Source organism: Tinamus guttatus, unplaced genomic scaffold, assembly GCF_059628265.1.
Source record: "Tinamus guttatus ecotype Peru unplaced genomic scaffold, ASM5962826v1 Tinamus_guttatus_pri_ptg000245l, whole genome shotgun sequence".
NCBI lineage: Eukaryota > Metazoa > Chordata > Aves > Tinamiformes > Tinamidae > Tinamus > Tinamus guttatus.
The window spans coordinates 881232-896461 of record NW_028288779.1 but is presented as its reverse complement, the minus strand read 5'-3'; the positions used below and the strand labels follow the sequence as shown (position 1 = coordinate 896461).

The 15230-nt window shown below is 40.8% G+C and overlaps 1 protein-coding gene across 12 annotated transcripts in view; it reads left to right on the top strand.

Annotated features, from left to right (window-relative positions):
- CELF2 (CUGBP Elav-like family member 2) overlaps positions 1–15230 on the top strand; it is a 311231-nt gene that overhangs the window by 280444 nt on the left and 15557 nt on the right. For 9 of the 12 annotated variants that reach the window (XM_088526296.1, XM_088526301.1, XM_088526298.1 and 6 more), the window contains one exon: positions 15032–15151. In XM_088526296.1, coding sequence (XP_088382422.1) covers positions 15032–15151 — 120 coding nt within the window. Of the gene's footprint in view, positions 1–15031; positions 15164–15230 lie in introns of all 12 variants that reach the window. The other 3 variants (XM_088526300.1, XM_088526295.1, XM_088526303.1) reach the window with 1 other exon arrangement.

The window sequence follows — 15230 nt, the reverse complement described above, 5'->3', positions numbered from 1 at the left end:
ATTTTTTTATAATTGTAAATTTATAATTTCAATTTTGCATACCCATGGAAGTCTCTCCCTACAGCATTGTTAGAAATGATTTTTTAAAAGCCTTTGCTTAAAAAAACATGAAAGATTAAGCTTTCATTTTAGTAAAAATCCCCTCAGGCAATAAATAGGTTCTTTTGTCTCTTGGCCCTGAAAAAAAAAATAAAATGGTTTAAATTGCCCATGGTTAAAGTAACTGTTTCTTGCAATTATCAGATGGTAGTGAATAAAAATGAAAATGAAATCATGAAAGAATAAAAACCAGGTAAATGCATATTATGTCTTTCATGAGTTTCTCACGGGTCTTTTGAAGACTCATTTAATCATCTTTCTTGTCTTTTATTTTGATATGATAATTGTTTCCTTTATTTACTTTAATCACCTCTATTTAGTTAATTAATTCTTCAATTTCTTTTCGTTTCACTCAGAATAAATACTTCCCTGTTTTAAAGGTATGAAACTATAATACTTAATAACACAAGAATTTGGGCTAGGGATGTATTTTACCTGATTCCCCATGGCCATGGCCGTTATCCGAGCTCTTTTGTCCAGGCTTCTTTGTGGGTGAGCCTTAGAAGTCTTTATTTCCCATTAACGTTGGAGGGAATTCGGGGTCACCCTCTCAGGTGCTGGGCTTGTGGTGGTGCTGAGCCCTGGAGGGGGGCACAAGGGAGGCACTTGCAAGCTCAGAGCGTTTGCCTCTAATGCTGCCTGGCATTTAACATGCCTCCGTTGACCCACTACCCTGATTTTCCTCAGGATAATAATGTTTACTTTGACTCACGTGGGTGCTGCGAGGTCGATAGAGCACTGTGAAAATTTCCTGGTGGAATTGCTATCCCAGCTCCTGGCCTTTTCAGAAGCTGATATTAAACAAATGTATTTTGTCCTCTAAATAGAAAAAAAAAAGCATGAAAGTTGGGGCTCAGATACCAGCTTAATTTGTCATCTTGCCCTTTTGCATCACTGCACAAATTTAATTGCTTAATGCCATAGCAGGAGTCACGTAGGTGGGAGGGCCCTTCCAGAGGGCTCTGCTGCAGCCTCCTGCTCCAAGCAGGACCAGCTAGAACCTCGGTCAGTGAGGGCTGTGTCCAGGCAAATTTTGAATATCGCCAAGGATGGACATTTCACATCCTCCCTGCACCCCTATTGCAATTTTATTTCTTAAAATTCATGCATCAAATGTGTTTTTAGTGGCCTGTTGGAAGACTCTTCCCTGTGCAAATCAAGAGACGAGACATCTAATTATACCTGCAAATTTATCTACACAAACACACTCTATATATCTTTCTTCTGAGCTGTGGGGGAATAGAGTTGCTAAACCAGAAGCTAATTCACTTTTAGACTTAGAAGCCTTGATTTTTTTTCCATGACATTTTCATGATTATTTGAGTCTCTAAACTATTATTTATTCACACAGCTGAGCTAGGTATTCATGCTTCAGTAACAAAGCTTTTCAGGTTTATCTGCTCTATAAACTTAAGAGGAAATCTTTCAGCAAACAAATACTGTCGGTGTAAAATGTAAGACTTTTCTTTTTCTTTAATAGCCTCTTCAAATCAAGCACAGGTATTACCATATTATACTAGAACTCAAGCGTTTACTCGTAGGTTTAAAAAGTTCTCCTAAGCAAAAAAGTTTAAAAATACTCATTTCAGACAGATGCTGACATTGAAAAAGAGCAACCCCAAAGAATAAAGTCTGTCAAGTTTATAATAATCTGAAAAAGAGAGATTAGAAAGGAAGCCTGCTGATTACAGCCCCTGCCTGTCTTGGAAGAGCTAATTCTTTCTTTCCCTGTGCTAGGAGCAGCCAAGTACAGTGAGCGGCCGCGGTTCATTATTTTGTCTACCCACTAATATGGCATAAAGATCGTCTTTGTTAGTTGAAGGCATTCATGTTGTGAACACAATTGTCAAAATGTTAGGTATTTTATAGAATATACAAGACATTTCAGCCGAGGAGCGGCAAAGAATGCTCGAATAATCATTCTTAGAAGATTTGCTTTTTGTTCCGTTCAGCACAATACGTTTTTCTCCAATCAGCAGTGCAAGTCTGCCACCGTGACATTTTGTTAGAGGCCAATACACCCACTGAGATATCTGTGATTTGCTTCCAGGATGATCCAAAAATAACCTTGCCAGTAGGTGGATAGGAAGGTCTGACAGTTTGCAGAAGAATGAATTGGGGTGGATGTTTCATGTTGGAATAGATCAGTGGGAAATGCAGAATGTCACTCGGTGCAGTACAAATGTCGCAGTACAGATTGATTATTTTTGTGCCTTTTTTGCCTAGAATTAAGCACAAGAAGTTCCATTATTGTAAAATAAACTATTAAAAATAAACCTTACTAATTTTGCAATATGATAGGAATCTTCCCTCTCATAATCATTATTTTTTGGAGTAAAAAATATCTGATGAATATAAAGCATATCTCAGAGATATTTTTTTCTTTACAGTGTATGTACAGATGCCTCCAGGGAGGTGGATATTTAAAAACTCCACTTCCCAATTTTCTGTCTAAATCTAGCTTTATTATAAAAGCCATTGTCTTAATGCTTTAAGCACAGAGCAGTCCAAGGTCCTAACCTTGGTCTCAGCACCAATCTTCTTAAAAAGCAGCTGTTGACTAGGAAGCTCTGGCAGAAAACCATGCATGCCCACTGCCCAGTACCTACCAGAAGCAAGGCCATTTCCTTGCATAGTTTATTGCATAGCTTCAAGAGTTCATTGCATGTGTTTTATTCAACTGCAGTATTTCCACTGGGCTTATCCCACTTGCTGCTTCCATGGTTAGGCCCCACATTATGTGAATTGGTTTTCCCCTGCTCTAAGTGCCCCGATATTGTGCTGCTGCTTGGAGAGATTTATTGGTGCTGAGCCCAACTGATAATTAGGCCACCCTGCAATATTTGGGAACCAAAACCAGAGGTCTCTGCATGAATCTTTGACCTACGTTTAATATTTTTAAAAATGCTTCAAAACATCTTAAATGCAAAAATAGATGAAAAGAATATAAGGCTGCATTGCAGCAGAGAATCTCCCAACACCTTGGCACAGTAAAAAGAGCATTTTGGGGTGTTGAATTCCTCCTGGTGCCCCCCAGGAAAGGAAGGGTCGCTGCTTGGTCTCCTCCTGTGGGAAACCATAGTTGTGGTGATGATCTGAAGGATGGGGATGGAACAGACATCAATACTGCAAAACAACTTGTTTGCAGATTTATCCCTTAAAATGTAACAGGTTGTTGTCCCTGCTCATAGCAAGCAGGGTTCTATGAGCAGGTTTGCGTTAATGCCCAGAAGGGTCTGGGGGAAGTTCAGTTGCTAAAAGACAGGTTTCAGACAGGCAGAACCTGTCAGTGAAGTGTGAGACTGTCCAGCAGAAAAAAGGCTTTTTGCAAAACCTTCTTCCCCCTTAGATTAAAAACTAACATTTTCTGGGGTTTTGGCACAGAAAAAACTGTTTCCTTTGATTTGCATAAATACCAAAGTTGTGTCCTGAGGACAGGAGTGCATGCATGTTTTCCAGGGGAGCATCGTGCTGGTTAATTCTTTGAGTGTTTTTTTTTAGGAAACAATGTGCAGTACTAAACCATGGATTAGAAGGATCTAATTCAACAGGAGACATGTTTGTTTTTAAACATTAGTACATTATCATCTTCCTAAAGTATTAAATACATCGCCTTAGCACAATTCAGGATTTACTTTGCTTTGCAGTATACAAATAACCCTTTGTAATACATTATATTTTGGATGTATCGCTCTACTCCACTCTTAATCTGTATTTCAGGCCACTAGAAATTCAGATTTTTTAAAGACTGTTTTTTTTCCTTTGTGTCAGTACCTCTATTTCAAGCTTATTCAAGGCTGTTTTCTCCTAAAGAAACATGATACTCTCAGCTTGGCTGCCCAGGTAGATATGTGAGTTTTTATGCTGTATATCTTGTCAGAAGTCCAGACCGAGAAAATGTTGAAGTTCTTAATAGTCAGGAAATAATCTAAATCTCAGTAAAACTCCTGTGCTTGAAGGAGTTTTCAAATATTTTAAGTTTACTACTGCCAGTGCAGCTCCGTCATTGCACTGAATTCTGAGTGTGTTCATGGATACCCGCCGTCTGTTTTCCCGTGGCAAGATAAACTCTGGAATATAATGGGAATTAGTGTCTGTGGATGCCTTCAGCCTAAATTGTTGCAGGATTGTAAGAAAAGGTCTAGTGGATTCAATATGGGTCCACTGCTTTTTTAATATACTGGCCAAACAGCAGTAGCTCCAGCAACACCATGGATTTAAAACCATGTATAAAATAGAGCCTGATCTGCCTTACTAATGGCCTTTGAGGTCGGTGAAACCCAAATGTGCAATATGAATAAAACTGACCCAATAGGTAACTTCACAAATGGACTACCCAGTACAGGGGTGAGTTACTTCATCTGGACCCAGACCATCTCTGAGGCCCGTTGCCTGCAGAGTGGAATGAATGTCCCCTGAGCCCATGTGCTTTGGCATGGAGCTTTACTTGCCCATCCCACTAAAAACCCCACATCTCCACGTGGAAATCATTATCATGCATTTTTTGGACTCCAGACTCCTTTGCCTAAGATTCTCAAATTTTCAATCTATGGTTTATCTCCCCTCTATTGTATGAGAGCTTGACTATCATAAAGTTAAGTAGCTGGTCTAAAATACATCCTTCAGGTTCTTCCTGTAGCCGTGGAGAGACAAACACCTCCTCAGGGCAGTTTACTTGATCTCAGATGCAACAGAGAGCTGGGACTCAAGAAGAATCAGATATCTCCTCCTTACTACACTTGGAATTGCCATACACATATGTGATGAGCATTCTTGTGACCCAAATATTGCTTATCTTAAACTCTAGGCCCACACTCTTCAGGCGCTAACAGTTCTTTTATCGACAGATGCTGCTGCTTGTTGTTTATTATTACTTGGTGGTGAAAGTATGTCAGAGATATCACAAGTACATGGGAGGCGGTGTGAAAAGCCTGTACTCCAGGCAGGAGATCCTGGGTTCAAGTGGAGCCTTATTGATCCTCCATCACAAATTCTCTGGCAAGCCATTTTAAAGTGGTTGTATGCTGAAGTATCTCTGCATGGAGGTCAACGCGGCACCAGGGCTTGAGTGTCCAAGCAATCTCAGGGCACAAATAGTGCTAGATAACGTTAATAAACATGAGACTAACATAGAAAAAATGTAGTGCCTGGGAACGTAGTGGTTCTGCAGAGAAACGCTAACACTCTGGTTCTGATGCAGACTCGTTGGCTCTCTAGTGAATATAAGCCACTGCTTTTGGGCCTGCTGAATAAAACAGAGCCACAGATTCCCAGTAATTATTTATTTTCTTCATAGTGTGGGGTTTGAGTTTGATTGAATTCAGCCAAGTTACAGGTGGTATTATCTAATGGGTAGCAATGAAGTTGTCCTCCAGACAGCCCTGCGTTTAACTCCCTTCCCCTCCTCTCTTTCATGTACCTCCCACCCAGAACCAAGAGATGTTTATCACTCTTGTCGGTTGTAGACCACGGATAATATGCTGCACACAAAGGGCAGAAAGAGAACCTATAATTTTTAGTATTCTGTGAAGGTAGATGGTCTTCGCTGAGCAATGCTTTTCAAACAAAACAGAAGTTGCAGTGGAACTGACACAAAATATTAACTGTTTATTTTTGTTCGCCTTCCATCACCATAATCTTGCAGGAAAACATGCTCTTAAAGACAATAGATTCACAAAGATGTGCACAAGCCTGACAAGCTAAAATAACAGGTTTGATAGATAAAGGGGTTTGGTGGAAACTTATGGAACAGAAAAACAGACTACTAAAGTAGCCAAGTGATAAGTATTTCCACCATCTGCTCTGTTTTCTCCTTCTCCTTTGTAGAGCTATGGAAGGTCTTTGGCGCAGACACCGTAATTTAAAGACAATTGGAAACGTGAAGTTAGTCTGTAACATAAGTTACAGAGCTCACAGAGCTTCCTTAGCCCCTAAAGACCCACATGCTGCTGGGAAATATGGATTTAGGAGTCTAAGTTCTTGAAAGCTCTGAATACCTGATACCTCCTTCTGTCCTTGCAAATCAAGTGAATGAACTGTTCCACCTCGCTGTGCTTCCCTTTCCTAGCAGAAGAGCATGAACTCACAGGGCCTTGGGAATGCCAGGGCAGGTTTCAGAAAGCTTAGCCCAAAGGATCGTCACGGGGAAGGACTTCTCTCTTTCCCTCCATCCCGCTGGCTCTCTTATTGGCAAACGAGTGTACAGACTCATGGACGAGATCATGGAGAGTCTGCCGTGCTCCCTTCCCCCTTTCCATGGAGCTGCCTGGCCCGGTCCTTCTCTGTCCCTGTTCTGTGAGAAGAGATGGATAATCCTTCACAGGAATAGTTCATCTGTGATTAATGAAGAGAGGAATGCTGACTTATTTGGGATAAGGCTGTGGTATTAGGATATGCTTTTTTATATTGTCATGCTCGTTCCCCCCTGACTCTTCCTTGCTCTCTAGCTTTTCAGTTCTCTTTCCCTGGAGTGTGTCTGTCACTTTTATTTTATTCTATCTGAGCACAGGCAGAGCACTTAAACTCACTAAAATCTTCCTCTCTGACATGTCAGACAGCACTTCAGAGATACTAGTAAATGAGCAAGTTTTCCCTTCTCTACCCAGGCTGTTGGTAATGTGCTGATTAGAGGAGCTTATGGAGAATTAATTTCTCTTGCCTGCAAAAATCCACCTCTCTTGCCCAAAATTGCCCCCAAAACCTGCCTGCCGCAATGCTGTGCTATTGTATGGCTGTGACACCACCAGTTTGAGTAGGGGTGAATACCCACATTGACTGGAGAGCACCATAAAGGGCAGACAATTTAATGCCAATCACACACATTCGTTAGATTAGAATACTGATGAGCCCTTTTGTAAGGCCAACCACATCTTCTTTCGTCAAAAATATTAAAATGTTGCCTTTTTCCCCACCTCCCCCCCCGCAAGATTCTCCAAGAGAATAAATTAAAACTTGGAGGTGTGGTTATTATCACAGAATAATTAGACCCCATGGGATTAGAGACACTCAGCGTTCATTAATGCCCCTGGGTTGTGATTATCTAATAAGGATGATGCCTCTGTCATCGCTTAATTATTCTGACCCTCTAAAATGTTCCTTATGCAGTCAGCACCCGTCGACTGTGCTCGTTTCAGCCACAAATGCAACTGCAAATCGGTGAGAGCAGTGTCACATGGGCGGTGTGATTGACTTTCCCACTTTTCCCCCACGCCCATGTTTATAATTTTCTTTTCATAAGCTCTATCATCATATACTTGAGTCACTGCTCTTTTCCATCAGAAACGCTTAGCTTGTGTGTTACGAATGTCGTTCTTGGCCTCCAACTCTTGAAAACAACCAGTTGTTGTTAGGGTGATGTAGAGGCGATACTTTAATGGGTTGACCTTGGACGTGAAAGATCAGATCTGGCCAAAATCCTGCATAAGACCAGATCAGTAGTTCAGATTCCCCATTACATAAGAAACTTCTCTACTCTTGAGTGCCTTTTATCTCTGATTAAGGAAGTCCTGTGACCAAAGTAGGATGCCGGAGATCTGACTAAAATTGAAAGTTTGCACAGACCCTGTCCAACATAGCTAGACTCTGGCCAGAATGCTTAATCTTTCACTCAGGCTAGCAGACATTCATCTCGTTTAGATACAATTTGCAAGACATGTTTGCAAGCCGCATTCGGTTTTGCAACTAAATATTAGAATGGAAACAGAGAACACAGCCTTAATCTGATTATCCTTAAATCCGGTGTTCTCTTTTGGCTTTCTTATCCTTGTACTAACGAAGGGACAAAGGAATATTCTGTTTACCCAAGAGATTTTTGGTGGTAAACAAATGATGTTAAATTCAGCTTGCTAAAACTAGAGATTTTTCTTTGGGTTTAATGCTCCCTTTGTCCCCAAATCTTATCATTTCTCTTTTCCATGTCACTGACTGGGGAGATGTTAGAAGTATTAAAATGATTTTCATTTTCTTTTCTTGCTGCATTTATGCTTTTTTTCCCCCTTACATTTTGTTATATTCTTCTACTATGCTTATATTTTGTGTTCCAGTAAAACCTAAAGGAATCCACCAAGGTCTAAGCCTTATTCTGTTAGATGTACACCTAGCCCTGGAAACACACAAAATAGTTGTGGCAGACTAGAACTGCAAGCACAGGCAAGAGTTAAGTGGCATTTAAGTGCAGATTTCCTTGCTGCTTGTTCACTTTTCTACCAACCTATACTCATTCTTTTGCTTTCGTTCTTCATTCTACCTCAGAGTTGCCTTACTTTTCTTATTCATCTACTGCATTGCTCTATTTTTATAGGATCATAGGAGAATCCAGTTTGGAAGGTCCCTGTGGAGGTCTCTAGGCCAACCTCCTGCTTCATGCAGGATCAGACTAGGTGGTCTAGATCCAGCGCTTGATCTAGTTGAGTCTTGAAAACATCCAAGGACAGAGACTGGTCAATCTGCTTCACTGTCCTCATGGTGGAAAACGGTTTTCCTTATATCCCCTCTTGTTTCAGTTGAGAACAACCTGACTTCCAGATCCTTCCTTCCCAGATGCAGAGCTGCATCAATCCTTACATTCCATAAAGTTCCTCTGGGCCAGTTCTGCCTGTGTAGGTCCTTCTGAAGCCCTTTCCTCAGGAGCAGATTAGGGCAGGTCCGTTCTATCCATCCCTGCAGTCAGTGAGCTAAGGAAGGCAGCAGAAAATCAGCAATATGATTACACCCAGATTCAGTGCAAGGAAAAGGATTCAGGACTCAGACACAACCCATTGAGATTTGACAGCGGAGACTCCCAAAACAAAGAATGTTTTTCTCCAGAAGGTCTAATGCTTAGAAAAATAGAAATGCTGATCCTCAAATTTTGGGGTGCTATTGACCCCTGGCACCCCCCTAACTTTCCAGTAAAACAAGAAAGAACAACATTGTGTTTTACAGCTGAAAAGGACAGTTTATTTTTAATGTACGCACGTCCTTTATAAGTGACTAAGCCAGATGTGATAAGAAAATAGATCAGCAGTAGCTGGGGAACCAGGCTTGGTTTGGCCACCTCTCTTGCATTGAGATAAGGGAAGTGTCACAGCAGATCTGTAGCATCCAGATGAACTTCCCTTTGGCAAGGAGAATCCTTAATGCAACTTCAGCCAGACTCAAAGCTGCCCTAAAGCCCTGCAGCACCAGAAAGTTGGTTCTGATCCAAAAGTGTTGGTGTCTCATTTCACATGGAGGAAGTGGTGAATGTGCCACATCAACCCTCTGTGCAGATGGAGAACTGAAGTTGTACTTTGCCTTTGCCTATTCTCTTTTTTAGTTCTGCCCTAAAACAAAAGTAATGCTTCTAAAAAGAAATCTCACTTGAAATCTTTGGAATGACTCTCTGATCTTTTTAATACCTCAGTACAGGACCCATAGTTTGTCTGGGAGTATTATCAGGCAGTGCTTCAGTGTCACACTGATAGCAGCAAATTCATATGTATAGTAGAAAGCCTCTGGAATATGGTCTTCTAGAGACAAGCCAAACATATGGGAAGAAAGTGCTTTGTCCAAGATACCACAAAAATCTGAGGCAGATTTCTGCAAAACTGGGAAAGGCGCCAGTACTATCTGAGATCCACCTAATGGTTTTGTTCATCCTGCATGGTCTTCGGCAAGACCATCCTACGTTGTCTTTGTCATCCTGCTGTGTCCTATATGGTAATGCTGTGTTAGTCCCTGTTGTATAATTGCTTTGTCTGATCGAGTGTGCTTTGGGAAAAAAAAAAAAAAGTGTGCAAGCTCTGTGGATTCAGACAATCCTGAGAGCCTGGGATTTGATTGAGGTGACTACATTCTAATGCCTGACTTTGCATGATTTGTCATTGGTTTTGTGTACAGGGAAAAGGCACATGAATTGCTTAAACATGACAGGTTGGTAACATAATTAAGAGCTGACTAGAAGGGCAGGATCCATCGCACCTCATATCTCTTTTCGGAAAAGTCTGTGTTGACTGAGTTCACCATCTCAGTCAATGGAAACAGGCACTTCCAGGACGCAATTCCGTCCACCCTGGGCAGAAGTTTAAAGATAGACTGATTGAATTGGAGGTCTCTTAACCTCAGAGACAGCTAAAAGAATAGCTCAGACTGAACTACCTTAAACTAACCATGAGCTGCCAACAGTGGGGAAATTAATCCCAGCCACAGTGTGCACAGCAAAGCCAAAGAAATATTTCCACATCGTTGCCTTTCCTAGATGTTATGCTGAGTCTAGGTTTCCAGCTGATGTAAATCCAGCTGATTTAAATTATCATGACACTATGGACTTAAACCATCCAACAGAGTGGCCAAGTGTTTATAAGCTAATGCTGGGTGTTTTTCTAGGTCAGCATAGTTTTAAGGAATTGAAATTAAGAGGGAAATGACCCATTTCTAGTCTCTGACCTAAAAGGCATTATAACCTGATACACACAGAAATAAATGTTGATGGAGAATAGTTGAAAATATACCTGCCACTAAATATAGAAATGCTTCCAGCTCTTGCGAATATTATTTGTATTGTTTGAAGGTGTGTGGCTTTTAAAGTAAAGTTGAGTTTGGAAAAAAAGAAGAGGTGGCTGTGAGTGATTCAGACAGAAATGTGGTTGTGGGACTAGAGGGGTCAATTAAGAAGAAAGAGTAGAGGCTAACAGGAAAATAAGTACTTTTAGACATCTTAACTTTTCATGGTTGAAGATGTGAAAGTGAATGAAGTCTCTGTATGTGTCCTGGATGGAGAAGGCAGCAGGTGACCAGAATGCAGCACATCTGCAGGAAACAGAGCACACTTGTCTACAGGTTACAGGACAACTCCTTGGTCTTATAAGCCTAAACTGATCTCTTTATTCAATGCAGGGATATTATATCCACATATGAATGGATTTTTAGGGTCAGTGGAGAATATCCTGAGCATGTACTCTACGTGTCCCCGCTTGAGCAGGAAGGTTGGACTATATGATCTCTGAGGTCCCTTGCAATCTCAACCGTGCTGTGATGTATTTGAACTCTTCCAACAAAGGCTAAAAATGTCCACCCAGTAACTCCTGCATTGGGGCCAATGGTCTCTGGTTGAGCAAGAATCTGCCTTTGAGAAAGTTATCCCCCTTATTCCAGTCCTTGATGCTTCAGAGGAGGAAGTTCCTTTGAATAGACAAAATGTTATCTGTCCTGTTGTGATATTTATCCAGAGCTTAAAAATTATGAAGGACAAGGGAAATAACCAGTGCAGATGGTAAAAAAAAAAAAAAAAAGTGTTCTTCTCTGACCATTGTACCTTCAACCAGTATGCACAAAGTGGGAGCTCCAGTCAGCTGCATTTTTCCTTCTAGCTTAAATGTTAGCTGTCATGGCTAATGCCAATCTGGAAACATATTGACACTCTGACATGTATAGGTTTTTAGGAGGGAAAGGTAAAATTCCCAGTGTAAAGTGAAAAATAATAAACTCACTGCTGTGGCTACAAGGTGTGCCACGTAGAGCAACTCCAGGAGCCTAAGCCATTTGTGCTTTTTTGTGCTTCAGTTTTTTCTTACTGCTTCACCAAATGCTGATGAACCAGTAGCATAAAAAGAGAGATTTCTAGTGGTGTTTTAGCTCTGTGCATCAAGCTGTCCAAGCAAACCAGAGACAGATGCCTACTGTTTATTAAGCACCACTATGAAGTGATTCGATTCAGAGCAGCAATGTTCTGGCGTGGGGGATGGAGAGAGACATGAAATGTTTTCTTCTAATTTATTTGGCAGCAGGGGAGACTGGTAGAAACCAATTTATAAATTCTGTAGGTATCCAATCTATTTTTGTCATCTGGACAACTAAAAGCTGTAAATATAAAATAACGTTGCTCCGACAGTGAGCTATGCTTCCTTTGCCATTATTCTGAGCAGCCAGGAGCTTTGCTGACATGAGAGAGTTATACAGGTTCCTCAAATGAGGAGTGCAGCAAGCCACCGTTACCACAAGGCATGCAATTTTTCTTTTTTCCCTTTGGTTCTGTATATGTAACAATTTTTTAAGCAGTCATTTTGGTCGAAATAAACTAGAAAAGGGCAAAGGACAGCAGAAGCATCGCTCTTGTCTCTAGATGAATTCCAACATATGCTGGGAGCACGTGAGATAAAAACTTCCAGCTAGCATAAATCTCCACACATATCTTGTAAGACACTGGCTTTTGTTTCATCTCCCTCTAAAAGTTTTTTGGGGGACAAGGAGACCCATGAACCACCCACTACCTGTTGGCAATTATCCAGGACAAGTTTGTGACAAGTTGTCAACTGTCTCTAAATCTTAGACCTTTTATGGCACCCTTTAAGGTGGTATTTTAGCTCATCAGTGTCTTCGTATGTACTTTATGTATGCAGGATTCATTAAAGAGAAGGAAGGTATCTAGCATGGGGCCTCTCAGGAAGCCTCGCCGGGAACAAGGAGCTGGATTCATTCTTTACAAGTGTCCTGAAGAAAGGAGATCCCTTCATTTCTCTTTCCCACACGTTCAGTAACCTAATATAAACCACAGCAGTTGTTCACTTCCTTTTTCCTCCAAGCAAAAAGAAGCCACAGAGGAAAAAACTCTATCCCAGTGGTTCTGTAAGAGAGACCACTGCTAAGCAAAAGAATAGCTGCAACCAGAAAATGCTGATTCCTGAGATTCCTCAGTGCTCCAACCAGTACATTGGTGGTATGGGAAGTCATTATTTAGGCAAACGAGGGCAATCTGCATTAGAGCATCAAATGGGAGAACTATACCTGCTCTGTGTTGGTCTGGTGGAAGAGAGAAACTTGAAAAGAATACAAGGAAAAGGAGATATTAGCCCCATATCTTGTCAGTACCGAAGCCAGTGCTTGAGCAGTGGACTATGATCAGAGCCACCATGATGCACTCAAGACTGTGCAAGAAGGAAGAATTGAATCCTTTCTTTTCTGCCTTCTCCCGCAGATGTGGTAACGATCCAGGAGCGTATGGCTGTCATTCAGGGGAGTTACTTTTCCCCAAGAGCTTTAATGTAATTTTCAGGCAAATGGTTTCCTAGCCCCCCTTTCTTTCATTTCTTAAATATATGTGTTTTCTCCAGAGGCAAGGTTAATACACCTCTGAAACAGAACTGGATGTGATTCAGCCCAGTTAAAACCAATCAGATCCTTTAGATTTGAGGTTTATGTGCTGCATTTAAGTGATCTGCTAATGAACATGAACTAAAACATAGAGTGATGCTAGTCACAGGGAATTCACTGACATCCATTCGCTTTGATTATTTTCTTTCTCTTCTCTGTTGGTACCAACATTATCTGACAAAAGGGGGTATTTTTAACTTGTTTGAGGATTTTTTTAATCAACAACATTATTGACTTATTATTGCTTTGTGGAGAGAGATTGAATAGTAAAAGCTTCTTCTATGCACAAAATATACAGTAACTATTGGAATTAACATCACAGATGCTAGGGAAGTGTGGGAACAAGGAGAGGTTCCCAGGTTGCTGTTAGCTCCAGATGTCCCCACATCCACTCCATCAGAGTCCACTTGTCTCTGTGGCCTGGTGAGAGGGACTCAGGGTTGGGTCTGGTGAGTGTTGAGGTTCTAAAAGAGGATTAATGCATGAGTTAGACCTTTGAAGTTTGTCCATAGAGCATGAAAAAGTTGCTTCCTGCTTTTTTGGTGGATCCTGGCACCCAGAGAGACTTCATTTTCTTCAGTGTTCTCTGAGTAAGGTGAGGGGTTTGATGGTGCTTGATGGTGACAGCCCTGAGGAGCGTCACAGTAAAAGGGATCTTAAGCATTTTGCAGCCAACAAATATACAGAAGCAAGGAGCATGGAGCAGAGATTACATGCACCTGGTAAAGCATTAAGGAAGCATTGACTTAAAGTGTTCACTTTTCAGAAGATAATTTAGCTCTTTAAAAGAAAAGAAAAAGTGACCTTGTGATCAATGCACTAAAGTAGGCTCAGGAGACAAGCTAAAAATCTAATTGCTTCCACAGTTCTTATGACTGTGATTCATCTGATCTAACTTTAGCTACCTGTAAGTTAAGTATTTAATCTATGCTAGTTATTCAAGATCCTCTATGAGAGAGACACATTTCTAGTTCATCCAAACTGTCTTACGGGATAGATTTAAGGAGCCTTATTGCTTCCCTGTGCTGGAGAGTGAGGCTCTCTATCTTCTTGAACCACATAGTTTTGTGGATTCATCTCATCCATCTTCAACATTACCTTGGCATAACAGCTATGATGACCTGAGCCTCAGCGTCCCCTCTGGGACAGAGTTTTGAGAGATGTATCATGTGTGGGGTGCATCTACATGAGTAGTTACAAACATAGGCTGAAAACATAATCGAAAACATGGACTAAAACATAGGACTAAAGCCAAATCAAACTAGACCAAATATAGACTGGAAGTCTGAAGCAAAATGGATAATAATTATATTTTGTGTTTTGTTGGTCATATTTCTTTTTGTAAGCTTCAAAGGTTTACATTATATTCATACGGTGCCCTGCAGTGTCTCACTTAGAAATTTTAATTCAAATCTCACTTAGCAGACTTGAGCACAGAAGAAAAAAGAAGTTGTGTAACAACATTAATATGAGTAGCTTCCCCTCTCTCCTCCACAGTGGCAGTATTGAAGAAATGGCGATATCTCAATTCACTTAGTTAGCAGATCAACATGGGTTGATTGACCTTTGAGAAAGTGCCTGGTCTCACACTTACCATTTCTGTATTACATTGCAAGGAATAGCGCAGTGCTAAATTTTGTCATCTGATCTTTAAAGGTGAAGATTCATCCACACTATCATTTTAGTAGTCATTTTAATAATTTATTGAATAAGGTTTTTTTCTTCTAGAGAGCCCTATTGCATCCAGCATTATTGTAAGCTATTTTGTGTTCAGTTAAAATAAGCAAAACATTATCTTAATTTTGTCTTTTTTTTTCTCTTTTAGTGGCTGCATCAACTGCTAATTCCACAGCTGGTGCAGCCATGAATTCTTTGACTTCTCTGGGTACTCTCCAAGGATTGGCTGGAGCCACTGTTGGATTGAATAATATTAATGCACTAGCAGGTACCGTAAACAGTGAGTATTTATTGCTGTGGTGGACAGCCTTCCCCAATTATCATGCCATAAAAAACTATCAATTGTA